Here is an 18,024-nt window from a genome sequence, read left to right on the forward strand (position 1 = left end):
GAAGAAATGTCATGTTCGTACCAAGCTGGCGAAAATATTTATTTAGCAGATGCGTACGTGTTGGTTTTACCGCCTGACCGCTGAAGCTGCTCAGTGGTTTGGAATGCTCCTTGCCTTTACGGAGGGGATTAATGGGCAGCGTGAAGGTTATTATCCTATAAACACCACTGATCACATGAACCCGCCACTTCTCAGCGCCTCCTTATAAGAGAAAGTGGTGGGTTCGGAAAAGATCATCTGAAAGAGGGACCTAGAAAATCAGACCTTTAAATCCATATTTAGCTCCTGAGCTGATTTTTTTTTCAGAAGTGCCGCTCCTAAGTAACTCCTCCAGTTCAGCAGAAGTCATTGTAATGAAAAAATCTGTGTGTATGCATACCATATATTATAAATCACTTCATCTCCTATTGAAGCATGGCAACTTCTGGGTAAAAACATGGCAGATGTTTAGCATGTCATATCACAGCAGCTCTCCGTAGCAGATTTCAGCGGGACAGGAAGAGTGCCATGAAACTGCAAGAAGGATTTAGTTAGGCGAGACGTAATTACCAAAGTTGGACTATGTCCAGGACACTGGGGCAAACCCTCCTGCCTTTGCAAATTTGATTTTAACAACTTTAATTTTAAACACCTGATAGTCATATTTCTTGCCAAGGGAACAGATTGCTGAAAGTAAGAGAGGCAGCATTTCCTAAGCAGAAAAATCTCAGAAAATGAAGAAAGGCAAAAAAAAAAAGTTTCCTCCTATATGGTTTGTGACACCTCAGTGGGAAACCATGAAATATCCACTGCAGAAACACATTTTCTGGGCTGTAGGTCAGCTTAGCTTATAGTACTCCACAGCCTGAGCCAATATTTTGTGCATGGAAGTGATGAATTGTAGAAAGTGGAACAGCACAGAGGAATCAGTGGAGGGAGGCCAGGTCAGAGCAGTGCAGAAACAAAACAAGAAGAATCTGCCTAAAAAGAAGAAAATTCAACGTCTTTTGCTATTAAAACATATTTATGCACCAGCGTTGATTGATAACATTGCAAATATCCACATCCCACAACCAAATAGTTCAACACACCAGCTTGTTTATGTGGAATTCAACTGCATCTACAGCATTGCAACAAAACAAGCAAAGCAAAATGAATACCTGAAAGAAAACATCTTGTATAACACAGACCTTCTGAATCTCAGGAGGAACGTTGTTGATCTTGTCTACCCCTGAGATTTGCCACGTGAACCAAGAAAACCATTTCTCACAGCAGTTTGCAAGCTTTGGAATAAGCACGTCCTGATCCTGCTTTAGCGCAGGGGGATGGAGTAGGTGACTTTCTAGGTTCCCTTCCAGCCAAACATTTCTGTGATATTAAGGCCCACCCCCAAAGCCTATTAACAAGGATTCAAAAGATAATGGTAAAATAATAAAGCGTCTACCATAGCAAGTGGATAGCTTCTCCAGGAAACCAATACTACCCTACAGAAGGGTACTTCAGAATAGTTTGCAGAGGACTTGCTTCAAGTAGAAGAAAGCTGTACTTGCATCACCCTGAAAATAACTAGAAGCATGTGGAGAATCTCTTTTCCTGGCTTTTTCACCCACGTGAAACAACCTTCTCCAGTTGCTGCTGAAAGGAATTTAATGAAATAATCCACACCTGAGAGATTATTTCCATGTTTGTACAAAACATAAAACAAGTGTTCTGTGCTGCACATGGGACACATTTATCTCGGATGGAAAAAATCTGAACTACTGATTTCCCTAATGTATATGCTGGTCACACCGTGGTTATCAGCGGAAGCTAGGTTGTGGCTGTTGAGTAATATATGGCCCTGAGTCACGCATGCAGCTTATATTCAAAAAAGGGGAAGGAGGAGGGCTCAGGCAGATGTAGTTGCACTTACTTATCAGCGTGCCGAGGTTACGGTGTGCTGTGGGCTCCTGCTTCAGACTCCCTTCTGCTGTGTGATCCTCACACAGCCACACAAGACCTTACACCAGTGCTGCTAACCCTGTCTTTAGTGCCCAAAGTCTGAGCACATCCCTTTGCTTCTCGTTATGAGAAAGTGCCGCTTCGGGATTTGATGGATGGCCATAGACCCCCGCAGCCTATCAAACTCACAGGTCAGCAAATAAGCCCTCAACAGCTTTGTTACAGGATTAGGCTCGGTACATTCAACGCACTGTTTAAGCCCAGGGAAGGAAGCAGCCCAAAGCTTCAGTGTATTGCCTTTTCCATCAGGTCTGCTGCCTCATTTAAAGAATGGGAATGTTTTAGACCCACCTACTATTAAAAAAATATTATTATTACAGCTTTGCTACATACTGACATATCCCCTTGAGCATACTGTGTTAAACAAGGAAGTGCAATTCACAAGTTGAACAAAATAATGAAATGCTCCATGTTTCACTGTTTCTTCATCAGCATGGTAATGAAACACAGATATACTTCATCTACCCAGTTGACGACGAAGCTCAGACACTAATCAGAGGTTTGCTGTTATTTTTGGCTGTCGCACGCAAAAAACTATAGCAGAAACCATTTTCCTTTATCTTTTAAAACCCGTCTATGTAGAAAGGAGGCAATGGCTTTACACAGCTAGCCTCCTGTCCATTTGTACTGTAGAGTAACTAAAAGGACTAGTGCAAAACATCTCAGCCTCAGTTGTCCTCTGGTGTAAATCAAGGCAGTTCCACCACAGATCAGTGGAGCTGTAATATAGTGAACACCAAGGGAGGATTAGGCCCTCTGGTACAAGTATAAGAATTTCTAATTGCAAACACAGGTATGAAAACAGTATTTCCACGCCTCCCGCCGCCTTCTTTTGTGTTACTGCGTATCCTCATCTCCAATATTCTGTCACTTCAAAAACCATTAACAAATGCATCATCAGCAAGCAGAAAGACTATCACCTAGTCTGGGCAGCAGCAAACTCTTTTCTAATCCAGCCCTGAACTCTCAGTCACAATCACAGTTAATTGAGATGCTATAAACACGGACAGGCCAAATGTTCAACCATGTCTCCACCTTTCTGAATATATTGAAATTCCACTCTAAGGCTGGTATCTGCACTGGTATCTAACACCTGTGTTACTGATAATTTAAACAATTGTTTTATGAACTCATAGGACATTATAGTGTCCTGATTACAAAGCATTTAAGGCAGATACTTCCTTTTAAAGGTATGCTTAAGCACTGAGCTGTTTTGGAATTAATATGGGGGGGGGGGGGGAAAGATCCTTTCTTGTTTCTTTTGGGACAGCAGTAAATTGAAAGCCGTTATTTCTCCTACTAAAGAGAAGCATCCCTTTTCCCCTTGAAAGAAGAAGACTCAGCTACTTCATGATAACTTCACGCATGGCCAACTTCAGGGCTTTTATGCACAGCTCATGCCATCCTGGTCAGAAAGTAGTTCTGCAAGTAACCCTGCTAAAAACCAGGCTTAAATCACAAACACATGGAGAACCAGTTGTGCAATTTTTCTTAATTAGAGAAAATCACCGCACTTTAAAAAAGAAAAATAGATTAGACTGTTCTAATCACAAGCAAACTTTAAAAATAAAACCAAATATACAAAAAGCCCAATCCCACAACTTTATGCTACATCTTGTAACAGACTGGCCTGGCCCACAAACATACTGAAGGCTCTGTGAGCAGCAGTTGCCAGGCTGGCCCTCATCCTGCTTCATTTGGGTAAAACTCCCTTTGACATCAGCTGGAGCAAGGTTTGTTCCTAACTAAATCAAAAAATCCAAGAGAGAAAATCACAGCTCATGACTCTTGCATGTAGCTGGAAATGGGCTCCAGTCCTGCAATTTGCTGAGTATCTTTATCTCAGCAGACTGAAATCACTGTCTTGGGACATTCTGGGGAAAACCAACTATTATTTATGTCTAAACACTTGTAGCTCTTAATGGGAAAAAAAGAAACACACTAAACCCTCCTGATGTTGCAGGTAATGCAGGGTGTATGACTTGCTTACACCACTTCTCATGCGTACACCTGACACACACATGCAAACACGTTTATTTTTACTACCCAAGAGAAACCTTAGTTTGTTTACATTTGAGACAAAAAGCAGCAGTCCATCATGTCATGTCGTTCTAAAAACCTGACATTTACAGAGCTCTTTCCAAACAAGTTCATTAAACACTGCATGCATCTTAAGGCCATATGCAGCAGTATAATTTAGAGAGTATATTTTATAGGTTTCTTTTTCTGGTTTACCCGCTGGTTATTATGTGCTGTAAAATTTCAATTATCCTAACTAGTCAGGGGAATAAAAAAGGGAAATAAAAAGTAGGTGATGGAAGAGTATATGTTAACAAATGCCATACAAAAGCAGTCCATGCAACACCAAGATTGTTACATGCGTAACTTTTCAGTGTTACTAATACCCTTTCTCTTCTTACAGAAAGATTACTAGAATAAATAAAAAGCACAAAATGGCAACTAAACTATCTCACTCATTCTTACTATGTTCCTACAAGCAGCAAGCATTTTAAAACACTGTGGACAAACACACAGCAAATTTTATCCTCATTTGCACAACGCAGACTCATAGACCTAGATGGAACAGCGCAACCCAAATTAAAGGCTGGATTTGGCCCAGTTGGGAACAGGAATGACTTGAAAGATACAAGAATATATCTGCAAATTTCTCCCCATATCATATAAGTTTAACAACCTAATTCTTGTGTGTGGGGCAGACATACAGGGCTAAAATGGCTGCTGATATAAATGGAAATGTTCCCAAGTAATTTCAGCTTTCTCCACTTACATCCCAGCGTTTGGCACCCAAGCGCTGTTAGTTATGCCCTGAAGAGTCGCAAGCACAAAATTCTGTACCCGAAAAAAAATCACAGAAAGGGCTGGGAATTTTTTTTAGGGTGTCAGATCTGTAAAGCTGAGACGGTGAAACTTAGTAAGCCGTCCCTGCTAAAACCAAAAAAGAGGGTATGTAAAGATGTGACAATATGAAAGGCCCCAACTGTACAGTGACTTGTCCAAGCACATTATTACACATATACAGCTGTTTTAACTGTTTACCACTTTCTCATATACAGTGATTTTCAATGCATGTTAAACTTCTAGCCTTAGCCAATTTCTGGAGTGTCCAAACTTGCTTACCAGTGTTTTTAATGTCAGTTATTTCTCATCAAAGTGATTCCAGTTGATTTGGCCTGACCCCATCCCAATGAAAGTATTTTCTGTTTTCACTGCTGCTGTCAGGAATACATCTCTGTGGGATGCCCCTAAGTGTCTGCAGCCTGCACAACCGGTTTTTGAAGGCTGAGGAAGCTTGGCAGATGTTTCCAACCTCTCCGGTGCAGAGCAATCCTCTCCTTGCTTTCAAGAAGTTGACTTCTTCACAGCCACGCGCATATTCGTTTTGACTTGCTGCTTTGCCAAGTAGTGATCTGGAGAACAACATATAAACAGAATTAGGGCTATGACACTGATAACAGCTGCTTTTCAAGAAATCCCTCAAATCTCGTTTTCGTGTTGAAGAAGTCATTTAGACTTCTCTACAGCTCGTGAATGAACAAAACTAATACCTTTAGCATGTTCCACATAAAGCTATGTAATACCAGGCAAAACAAAGGAAATGTGCTGGCTTTTATCCAGTTGAGATCAAAAGACTTTGGACCTTCTCATGCAAGCTGAGTAATGTGACATTTCACTCCAACTTTCAGATCCACTGCTGCAGTGCTTTCCAGACAGAAATAAGGGCTTTTTTCCTCCTTAAAAGTAACAAAAAATACTCTTTAAAATAACATCAGAAGAACTATATATAGGGCACTTGATTTCTGCTTATTAGATCAAACTGCAGATTCAAGGAGGACTGCATAAAACCTTGCACTATCACTGAATTATTACTAATTCTTTGCTCAGCGAGTAAGCACTGTGGCTTATGGGAAGAACATTCATTACATTTTCTTATGTATGTGTGGCTGAATCTTTGTTTCAGGTGCAAACATAAATCAACCTTAACTGCAGAACCGTGATTACAACACAGGAGTTTCCCTATGGGTTCCTTCCCTGCCTCTCACCCTTGCACAAAAAAATACAAACTTTTTTCAGGTCATAGGGCAGAATTAGCTAAAATGGAAGCTAGATGATTGTTGATCTTTAGAGTCCATGGGATTTACCTGGTGTAAACTGCTTGTATTCATAGCAATGAATTTGCTCCAATTTCAGTTGGGGTTGCGGGGGCTCCATGATATTTAACACTGAGCTTTCTATAGGGTCAAACTGGCAACAACTATCAAGTCCTCGCAGCATAAAGTCTTGCATTGGTTTCAATGCAGAACATTATTGGTGGGATGACTGGAATTCTGTAAGATTTCACAGCCAAGTCTGTGCAATGAAATTCCTGCGCCCAACTTCCTTAAGGATATGTCTGCACGGCACAGTGTAGTGGAGCGCAGCGGTACCTGAGCTAGCCCTAAGTTAAACTTCTGGAGCAGGACATGATTCCAAGGAGAGTGTATTCTCTCAGGTAGGAGAATGCACTGCTAGCTCAGTAGAAAAGCAAATCCTGCTATTGCTATAACCCGCTATAGTCTCTCAGTGGAGCAGGAGAGGAAAGGAATAGCAGCAAAAAAAAAAAAGCTTACATTACCAAATGTAATCCTTTCTACTTATTTCTCCCATTTAAAAGACTTCTATATAGCTATCTTCCATTTTATTTTGGGAAAAGAAATGCATTAGGGAATATGCTTAGTAGGTGAAATTCAGAAAAGACTTAAATAGTGGGTATTTCCATTTCTGCCTGTGAATAATTTTAGCAAGAGCCCAGCTGCTCAGATGCCCACATTATGGAGCCTAGTTTCAAAACTGATAGAGGTGCTTAAAAGCCAGGGGGATGCAGATGCCCCAGAGCCAAATTCAGATGGTCTAGCCTCCATCTAAGATGCTAAACAGAGTCCATGGAAATTGGCTGGTTTGCCTAAGGGACCCTAAAGAGCACTTGCACTGGCGTAAGTGAGGTACTGAGGAGGATGCTGCCTGCAGCCTGTCAGTAGGAAAGCCTGGCCACAGGGACCTGGGGGGGAAAGATTTCTGTTGTTTAAATATACCTACCTAAATACCTGTTTTCCTTTCCTCCCCATTTTCCCCCCAGTCATCTTGCATGAACTATCTGCTTCAGAAGCAGGACCAGCTAGCGAAAACACCGGATTGTTACCAATTTTCTCTCTCTGATATTTAGCAAAGGAGGCAAGGATTTATGAATGCCTCCCAGGAGAGCCAAGGTCTAAGTGTATCAGACTCAGGCAAGCCAAAAGGTTTGGAAGAGAAGAGGAGTGAAGAGCTGGCATGGTTCACCAACCTTGAAAAAAAAAGAAAAGGAAAAAGTGAAAAAGGCTTATAGCCTGTATCTAAGCTGTTTTTTTATTTGAGGCTCTCCCAGAAAACAAAGCAGAACCACACTGGGGTCACAATGAAAAAGAGAGAATGGAGATGGACTGCGTGTATGTAAAAGGGTTGGGAGATAGAAGGAAAAATCTACTTTCGTACCAGTTTGCTCTCTGCGTGTCTGTGGAGTCAAATGCAGCAGCAAAACCTCTGCTCTTTCCACTCTAGAGGCGCCAATGTCCACAAAACCCCATGGCTGGTTTTTAATATATCGATACTTATTTAATGGGCCACAGCTGTCTTTGAAAGTCTAAATTAAACACACATTGTTGGATCTTAACGTCAAGCATTACAGTGTTCTTGTTGACCAAAGCAGAAAGCAGATAACCGGGTTCAAATCCAACCTCAGATCCTAATCCTCAACTGACCTTTTATTACGGGATGGCAGAAGATGAGCAAAGGGGTGGAAGCATGGGGTCAGACCATATCAGTAGGTATGACTTTCCCTGGCTCAGTTTTGCCTGAATTACTTCGGTCGTGCCCAGAGGGACAAGGTTCCTGCAGCTAGAGGGAAACTTCTAATGCATCCTTCAGCTGGCAATCAGAAGGCTGTGTGTCTGTGTGCCTGTAACAGAAGGATTGAGAGAGGGACTGATCTCCAAGCCTCACCAAAAGAGAAGACTGCAAACGATTTTCCTGGCCCATCTCGCACACTCAGATTCCTAGGGGAGAAGGGTACTGTTGTTAGACTAAAGTGTTTTCTCTTATGAAAACACATGTGGGAAAGTGTTAAACTGTGCAGCGCGGTATTTTGGTTTCCACATCCCCTGATGAAATGTTTCTTGCCTGGGGAAAACAAAACGGAAGAAAAATATCCCCTGGAAATATCTGCATAATTTACTCCCACACACCTAGTGAGAGATTTACAATTGAACAGCAGTTCCCTGAAACCATCACAACATTGGGCTCTGAATTACACTTCTGTACTCCTACCTGTAAATTATACTGTTAATTAGTTAATGGCTGTAAAGTGCTTTGGAGAAGAAAAGAGCACTCATTAAATATCATTGTTCTGCACTCCAGTGTGCAATGTTCCACTCTTCATTAATTTCCAACCTCTTCCTGAACCTCTCGCTAGCAATTAAGTTTCATACTCTTAAATAGCAAATTAGTCTATTGTCTGACTTAACTGAGATCAACATCACTGTTCAGAAAGTGTTTCCTGAAACCTTAGCTTCAATTATCTTCTAGGCAATTTCAAGCTGGTGTCTCACATCAAATTCCCCAAAGAAAACCCTAGGTTCTTGAAAACCTCAGTCCTGGGTAAACCAAACCTCCAATATGGACAAGGGAAATCTAGTATATAGGATTAGATTTTTCGAACAAGCTCAAATCCTGTTGAGAAGAGAAAATAAGGGGCCAGAGGTTCAGAAGACCTTAGCATGCAGGGTGCTGAGGACTTTCAAACACCTAAAGCTCTTTTATGGATGCTGAAACCCACTCCTGGCAGCAAGTCCTGGTGAGAGGCATTTGAAAACCTAGCCCTTTCTGCCACCCAGCCAAGTTTAAGATCGATTTGCCCGTAAAGTTCCTGGATGCCTTCACTGAGTACAATATCCAAGCTGAAGTTAGCAAGAGACCCGCCTGCTTTCTCTGGTTTCTGGTCTTCCTCCTAAGGCTTAGGTGGCTGAATGGTGTTCCTTATTGCATTCAGGAAAGGGTGCCCACAGCCAAACCTATAAGCGAGCAAAAACCCAAAACCTCCCATCTGATGGGCAACCTGTTTTCCTGCTGGGCTTCTGCTTGAGAAATCACCTCACTGCCTGTCTTAGACTGCCTTTCTAAACATCTAGCCCTCCTAACCATCATCCCACCAGAAGTGGTCATTATCTTACTGCTCTAACTGTGACAAGTCCTAAACAGACCCCCAGGGCCAGGAGGGGGGTTGTGGCACAGCACCTTTGAAAAACACAAGCCCCATGACCATCAATTTAGAGTGTGCCTTCCTTCTCCTTGAGATGCTTTTTTGAAGGGTTGCACATTCTTAAAGCAACACTGGCTTATGGGCCTGTCAAAGAATTTCTAAGCAGCTGCTGGGACCAGGTGTGATCATCTGAGCCACACCGGGGTGTCACACACCTGTCAAAGATGACTGTCTTCTTTTCTTCCCTTCTGAGATCCTCTTGCCCCCTGTTTTCTTGGAAGTTTTGGGTTTCTCAGTCAGCGCGACCTGGGCAAAATGGTGACTCTTGTCCCCCCTGCCCAGGGGACGGTTCAAGGGCTGCAGTGGTCTCCGAGCATCTCCCACCACGCAGCTGTGGTAGAAGGTGGGCACCTCGTGGCCCTCGAGCTCTTCCCACTGCAGGAGCCCCTCCGTCGGCACGTTCCGGAGGAAATCGAAGTTCCATTTCTGCTGGCCCCCTCGCCGCTGTGACGCAGCATGTGCTGGAAGTCCTGCCGCAGCTGCTCGTTGTCTACGGGGCCAAAGAAGTTCCTGCGGGCGTGGGTTGTCTTCCCTGGCCTCCGTTCCATCTTTTCTCGCCAGTGCTGCTCTCCAGCGACCGTATACAGCAGCGACTCCCTGCCAAGGACAGAAAGATCACCAGCCACCCTTTGCACACTCAGTTTAGTGGGCAATGCATAGTCTTTAAGGGAAGAGTGGCAGTAAACCTAGATAGTTTTGATCCTGCTGCAGGAAATCTTGGCTTATTTTGAAAGAAATTTATCCCAATCTGCAGTCCAGAGTGAGAATTCCCATCTATAGGATGTGTCTATAGAAGGATGGGAAGGGGTGAAAAGCCCTCACTTCTTTTGTGCACCCTTATTTCAGTGTACACTGAGTGAGGCCTTGCCCTCAGGGGACAGAGACACATGAAGAAGTGGACAACATCCCTTGAGGTAGTGCAGCAAAAGCCAGAATGCACAGAAGTGCAACCTGGGGAAACCGACCATGAATATCACCTTAAACAAGGGAAAGGGCCTGAAAATGAAGACTTCCAGGACAACGAAGGCTGATGGCAATCAGTGAAGGACAGAAGACATCTTTAACTTTACAGTGGAGGTGGTATCTCTTTCCTGACTGCTCTTAACACCATTTGTTTTGCAGTGTCAGCCAAGTTGGAAGCTAAAGATGATCAGAGCAATCACCTGTTTCTTGCCTGACATTTTCTTTCCCTCTTCTTGAAGCAATTGCCTGAGAAATGGTCCCAGTCACAGACAAAAATGCTGTCTTTCCTACAATGGCAAATCCCACACAAGCACCAGTAGGTGGATTTCCCATTTGGTAGGCTGGCATGGGGACAGAAGAGATGGGGTTTGCACCCTTGTCTGGCAGGTAAGGTGGGCACATGGCAAGACTGAGAAATCGGGCATTTTGCATATTTCATAGGCCAGAAGGGCATAAACATACCAAATACATTCACCCACTAATTCCTGCACCAGGTTTTTAATTTCTGGAAGATCTTGAATATAGATCTTAAAAGTCATTCAATTCTTTCTCTCTCTGGATCCACAAAACTCAGTCCCTCTCACAAGCTGTGATGCGTAGCAGTGGACAGGCTAAAAAGAAACCTGAGAAACATTAGCAAACAGCCAAATTTTGGATTTGTGGTGCTACTGTATTCTGAAGGGCATAAAGAGTTTGGGGACAGAGCTAAGAGAGGTCAACTGGTGATTTGTTTACAGACCATGCCAACAGTCAGAGCAGCAGAGCTCCTGCAGAACCTCAAGCTTCAGGCTTGTCTCCAACATCTCAAAGAGCGCTTCAGCTGCAGCAGACACAAACCCAGATGCGAATGGTATAATCACCACCTCCCCCATATTATCTTTGCAGGGTTGTATCTAATCCACGCGAACTCTGAGCATCCCCTCGCAATCACACCCCAAGTGCCTACTCTGACAATGTCACTTGGTGGCTCCGGTATCAAGAGCTTGTCAGCAACTGGGTGGTGTTGGCACTTAGATGGTTCTGCACGTAAGTCTGCTGCAGAAAACTCAGATACTGAGGGATGCGGCTACCTCCTCCTAGGTGGAAGCTGAGTGTCCGTTCTGCAGCTGATAACACACCTGAGCAGCTGAGGTCCAAAGAGGTGGACTGGCTCCTGCATTCATTTATAAATCTTATTCCCTGCCCTTAGGGGCTCTGAACCAGCCTCCTGCAAACGCACGGCCCACAGCCACAGGAAATTAAACCAGAGAGTGCCAGGTCTGGGTCGCCCTTCTGGTGCATGGCTTGATTTCCAAACGTTGCGTGTGGTTCTCTGGAGGCTGACGTCTCCCATGGAGCTCCAGGATGGGAAACAGAGTATCCCTGTTCTGTCTGGGACACCATCTGGGGCTGATCATTAGGTCAGATGGGACTCCGGAACCTGCCGGGCCCTAGCCAGGTCCCACTGGTGGCACTGCCCTGTGCCGTGTGGTTACACCGGCTCGTTGGGTGTAACCAGCCTTCAGCACTCGGCTGCCAACAGGAGCAAAGCTGGCGGGTGCCCACCAGATATTCCTCACTCCCTGTAGGGACTATGAAAGGTGGAAAAGCGCTTTTTCTGTGGAGAAGCAACCAAGAGCACAACAACAAGGATAATCCTCTAGGTGGCATCCAGAATCCCCAAACTTCACACAAAACTTTTCCCGGGGTTGCGTGCAGCCTTGCCCTCAGCCTTCGGGATACTCAGCAGTGCCAGCTGTCACTATAGCTAATAACAATCACACCTCTGCCGCTTCTTCACCTGATGCCAAGCCCTTGGCAGCTTAAAATGAGTTAATTCAAAGGCAATCAGGTATTAGGAAAAAGCAAAAGGTCTTAGGAAAGGGCAAACAGTGCTTTGCAGGAATATTCCTCTGTGTTAGAAACTTTCCTCATACATATTAGGAACTGTGCGATACCAGCGAATCAGGGTTAGGAAGAAAGAAGGTATTTATGAAACGACTGTGGCCTTTCCCAATAGCATATTTTAATACCACATAGGAATGAAGTAGAAAAAACCTCTGCCTTGCTCTGTTAATTATGGCTATTCCAGTGCACCCTGTGAATCCAGTGCCTTGTCTTTAAGACTGTCTACTTCCAGGTGTTTCAAAGGAAGATAAAAAGCCTGCAGAGAGGGATAATTACGGAATAACCTTTCCCTGTGGAAAGTTTTCTAATGTGCTTAGTTATGTCACGAATCACAAACACTGCTAACTCTTCTAAACTTGTGTACCTATCATGTGTATATACTGCCTGTTGTCATTTCCATTGTTCACGGTCACATCCAGGGTGAAATCCTGGCCCTACAGAAGTCAGCGCAAGTTTGCCGCAGCAGAACCAGGACGTGACTCCTCGCTTTTTTCAGGACTCTTTCCAGGTCTTGGCTCCAAAGCTGCACCGTCACTATTCCCACAGCTCAGTCTGAGTTGCGTGGGTGTATTAAAACACCCGTAAAACAAGACCAAAATGTTTCTGAAATGCAAAAACATTATCGGTAGGGTCATTTATTTCTTATTCCGTGATTTCTGCGCCACCTAAGACAAGCTGTGGACCCCATTCTGTCAGGCTCACACCCGTACACACATCCTTACTGAGCCAAGGCAGGACAAACGCCGACGGCTGGAGCTCTGCACCGGCAGCGGCCGCTTCTGTCTTCTCTCCAGTTCTGCGCTAGCTTGAATGAGCTGAAAAGAAACAGAACCTTCACAGGCAGTTCAGCGCTTGCTCCTTGTGTCAAACTTTCAGAGCATCAGAGGAACGCTACCCCACGTTTCCGAATTTCCTATATATGCATGAGTTAAAATAACAGATGATAACAAGCCAGGGAATAAATGCTGGGGATATTTCATTTTCATTCTTTTGGTGAAGATCCACTTTCCTAAACAATTGTTATACTGAAAGTTGCTAGCTATGAATCTTGTTTTCAGACGCAGTGCTTCGCCTGCGGCAGGTGCTCAGGTACCTTCAACTCGTTCTTTTTCGAAACTAGAGCTGAAAAAGAGCTCTCCCGGTCCCTCCGGGGTGCAGACCGAGCCACAGCCCTTCTCTCTGCCTTTTAAATCCTCTCTTTTCTGCCTCCCCCGGCGCTGGCTGCCCTGGCAGCGCAGCCGAGTGCCCCCGGCCGCCCCCCCCGTCCACATCGCCTCTCGCTTTTACACCCGCGGCGGGCGCCAGCGTGCAGCGGGGGGGTTCGCATCCAACACGGGGCTGCCGGCCGGAGTTCCCTTCCATGCAACGTTGTCCCGAGTGCCGCCTCCCTGACGGCGGCGGGAGGCGGCCGGGATCGGGATCGGGATCGGGACTCATGTACCGCCGGGGCGGGCCGGGGCGGGCTCCCGTCATGGCGCCGCAGCGTGATGGCGGCGGCGCCGCCGCCGTCCCCCTCTCCGCGGCGGGCGGGGGGCCGAGTCCCGCCTGCGGGTTGCGGAAGGGAGCGGTGCTTCGAGGCCCTCGCTTTTGGGGGCGGTGGGCGCAGGTCGGGCCCCGGAGCCCTTCCCCGGGAGAGCTGCGTGCGGGTCCCGGGGGTGGCAGCGGGGTGGTTTCCCGCGCAGCAGAAGGCGGGCGCTCCCTCAGGGGCAGACCTCAGCGCTGAGGGAGCGGAGGAGGGACAGGCGGTCGGGGCGGGGGTGCGTGTGTGGGGGGACACACACCACACACAGGGGTCCAAAGGAGAGCCCCCGGCCGGGTGTCTGTGGCAAGGCAGCGGCCCCGTTGGCTTGGCAGGGGTTGGACGCCGAGCAGCTTGACGGTATCCCCTCGGTTGTGGGTGGAAAGGTGCCGAGAGCGTTTTCCTGGATTTGGGGGGGTAGTGGGGCCGGGGGCTGTTGGGGTACCGGAGCCCCGCCGGGTGTGGGGGTCTAAGCCGAGCGTGGGTGCCTGTGGGTGTTGGTGAAGACTCTTGTGGTGAGCACACGGGGAGGCACCAAGAAGGTACTGCTGTGATGGTCACGTACATTTGTATTTCAATATCATCATAATCGACACTGTATTTTCCTGAGTTTTAGTAATCTTTAGCATTTCTACAAAAGTAAAGTGTTTCCATGTTTTAATTTCCCAGTTACCCTCAGAAGACTTGTGAGGCAGACCGAATAATTCCTTTGTGGCAAGGTAGGTCTATATTATTTACTCCGTTTTTCAGGTTATGATACACAGGCAGAAGCAGGCAGGTGTTTTGTTAGCGTTGGGGCAGCTCCATCTTTGGAGTTTCCATTTCTGAATTTGAAAGGCCTGCTTGGTTTTATTCTTCTGGGTTCTCTACTGATGTTCAAGAGCAGGAAGAGAGGAAAGACCTGGAGAAAGGCTGTGGTTTTCTTTAGTTTGTTTACAAACCAGGCAGAAAAGTATTATTAACGATCAGAAAGATAAGGGTTTGACTGAGAAGGGGATAAAAATATTAATTATATGAGAACATGACTTGTTAAATCAGCCAGCAGGGCCCTTTCTTCCATCTTCCTCCACTCCCAACATGTAAGATTTACATCATACTTTCATATTCCACCCCTGAGCATTACCCCTGCAAAGGCAATGCCAAAACTTTGCTTTATATGTCGCCCTTCAAAACCGCCTCTAAACTCTTGCAGGGGAAACTGGATGTGGTGTTTTGCATTTCCATGTGGATCGTGACTGTCCCCAGGGCGGGAGAGCTCTTGCAGCCAAACCCAGCAGCAAGGAGGGGGACAGAGCAGAGCCCGGTGATGTTCCTTCACATATCCCAGCCAAGGGAGGTATGCAGCCCACTGGTAGCCCTGGCCACATCATCACCTTGTCTGCCTTCAGTTGCAGAAACTGACATGCTTAACCACGTGGTGTGGGGACAATGTTGAGCCTTTGCCATCAGAGGAGCCCACAGCTTTTTCCAGCCTCCATATAAACCTTCCTTGAGCCCCTCATGGCATCCTTACATGCCCCCACCCACTGCCCTGAGTGCCCTTGCCGCACACACTGATGGCAAACCGTTGTACCCCAACACAGGGAAAGACTCCGCTGGGGCTGCGTGGTGGGAGATTGAGCATCAGGGGCTGGTGGAGGGCTGAAATCCCGCCCTGAGCCCTCTCACCTGTGGAATGGGGAGACCCTTTTTGCTCCATTTTCACTGCAGGTGTTCCGGTGCTAGTCCAGCATTTCTGTGTCGAGGCTGGAAAAGGAGAGCTTTCTTTTTTAAGGTTTAACGGCAATTTCAAATGTTAAGAAAACCCGCCTTTATCTATGTTGTTATGTCTTGCAAAGTGTTTTTTGGTTGTCCTTCATCTTTTCAGAAAGCCTCGCGTTTTAAGCAGTTTTTTTCTTGAGGTCGTTCCTTTGTCATATCACAAACTATGAAACCGTGTGTTTTGCTGGCAGCATTTGTTTTTATTGTAGTCTATCTAGGTAGAGTAATTTCCTAGGGAAGTAGCAGTGCCACTTATGTTAGGGCTCGGTTTGTTTCACAGAAAATTGAACTTTTTGGAAACAGAATTGTGGTTTTTCTTACTGCATTTTTTGGGGTGGAAGCTCAAATTAATAATACAGTTTCTGGCATAGATGCGTGTAATCGTGTGCTTTATCTTAGGCACGTGTATATATTTGTGCCAAATGCTGTGAATCATCTTTTTAGCTGTTTCAAATCATGATCCGAGTTTTCATAAGATTACAAAGGCAATTCATGTTTAAGCATCGCCTCATTCTCAAGGTTCTGCTTTTGGTTTGCAACATGCTTTTTACAGCGGGGATTACTCTCCAGAGGATTACTCTCCAAGTTAGGCTTGCCATCCGTTCTGAATTTCTGAGATCACACATCCTTTGATGTCTCTCGCTCTCAACTTGATACCTAGCTACTGCTTTGCAATTCATTGATGGTGGGCAAAGACAACGGGATGGCTCAAGGGCTTGCAGCAGAAAGAAGCCTGTACGTATGTGTTTGTCTTCCAGTCATGTCCTGGTTGCATCCTCCATATCCTTTGATCCATCGGGATCGGCACTTTGAGATAGGATGCTGTCTTTATAGTTCTAGATGGGAAAAGTAGGTTAAGAAAGGCAGGAGCACCGACACAGTAGATCTTTACAAAGATATTTTTTTCTCAGTTGTGGTTGTGTAGAGTTTTGCAGCTTCCTATTTTCATGCATACCAATAAGAATTAAATAATAATAAAAAATAGAATGTTTGTATTCCTGGAGATTGTGTGACAGCTCAACCCAAAAGCTGAATTAAAATGAAGGATGATGGGTTTGGTGGGAAAGGATTGTTAACTTAAGGCAAGTGTGATAAATGTGAGGCATGACAGCCACATTATTATTATATCAGTTCTGGTCTCTGTGCAAAGCTAAGGGCTTATATTTTCTGTAACTTGTAGCCTTTATGAAGTGCCAGTGAACCAAAAGACAAATTGCCGCAGGACGCCAGAGCTCTCTAATAGTGTGTGCCTTGAAAAATGTAACTAAGTTCCTATTTTCAGTTAACTCTATGAGTGAAAAGATAAATGGAGGGAGAAGAATCACTGCTCCATTATCTATTCACCTGTTCACTGGAGATTAATTTTCAAATAGGCTTAGGAGTATTGACTATAACATAAACCCCAGACATAAACACAGGAAAGATTGAGGGCTAGACAATCTTTTACACTCCATTTATCCTCTTACACTGCATTTAAAATTCAGTCACAGAAACTAGACCCTGTAAGATTTTGAGGGCATAGGAAGACTCCAGACTTTTTCCTCAACCTTCACCCCAGAAAACAGGTTTTCTGTTAGTTTTCATATGTGCAGTGTACCTCACTTACTGAAACAAAGCTATTTTTACTTTCTTAAGAGTGAGAAGGATGTTCTGTGTAATTTAGTTAGCATGTAGAAAATATAGCTAAGTATATTTCTTAGCAAGTATGCCCTGTATTAGAGGTGGAGCAGTTACATGGCCTTTTGCCTGATGGCATATCCCTGAGCAGGGAGAGCAAGAACAAATATTGAAAAAGAAAGCATATGTATAAAACAAAGAGGAAGGTTACTGCTATAAATATCAAAAGTACTTGTGCAGATGTAACATAGATTCTAGTGCAGGGAAAGCCAATTCTGTATGAAGGAGAAGAAAAACGGTTGTATGAAGAGGTGGTAAATGCAAAAGCATAGCTAGAAGCCTCTGTTTTGGGAAGGAGGTGGGAAGAGCCCTCTCTTCAGGGAGGAAAAAAGGGATGGTTACTGTGGGTCCTTTTTCTGAAGAGAACTGGTGGTGTAGGTGGCTTCAGCCTGGGAGGGAGTGACTGCTCATGAGATAGTCAGGACCCCGAAATTGCAGTTCGTGGTGCCCCATAGATGAGAAAACCCTGTGGTCTAGCTGGATTCAGTATTGCACGATGGAGGACGAGGAGGGCTGGGAGGGCAGGACAAACAGAGAAAGGGTGGGTTTCCTGTAGAGAAGTGTGGTATCAGCTGGCTGGTTGCTTTGTCAGCTCAGCACCCCCACCCTGCCAGTGTAGCACAGGCAGCTCAGGGGAGCAATGATGTCTGTGCCCACCCCTCCATGCTGGTGGAGAGGAGCTGGAGGAGGACTGGGGTGGTCTGTCTGCAAGAAGGTAGGGACAATGCGCTACCATGCCAGAGCTGCTGACCCTCCAGGGCAGGTTTGCTGGGCACTGGCAGGATGTGGCAAAGCAGAACCTAGGTGAAAGATATCAACCCAAATCAACATCTCCTTCACTCCTGTGCTTCTCTGCTGATGCTGTGCTTCGTGCTCCCTGGTGCCC

At 45.4% G+C, this 18,024-nt stretch overlaps 1 protein-coding gene across 1 annotated transcript; it reads right to left on the bottom strand.

Moving 5' to 3' along the window:
• Positions 1-5,340: 5,340 nt before the first annotated feature.
• Positions 5,341-9,879, bottom strand: LOC126048010 (cyclin-dependent kinase inhibitor 1-like). Its single transcript, XM_049822386.1, is given in 3 exon segments — positions 5,341-5,408; positions 9,487-9,768; positions 9,771-9,879. Coding segments are annotated over 3 exon segments (459 nt in total).
• Between the last annotated feature and the right edge of the window lie 8,145 nt (positions 9,880-18,024).

The sequence above is a fragment of the Accipiter gentilis genome, chromosome 18 (genome assembly GCF_929443795.1).
Source record: "Accipiter gentilis chromosome 18, bAccGen1.1, whole genome shotgun sequence".
NCBI classification, from domain to species: domain Eukaryota; kingdom Metazoa; phylum Chordata; class Aves; order Accipitriformes; family Accipitridae; genus Astur; species Astur gentilis.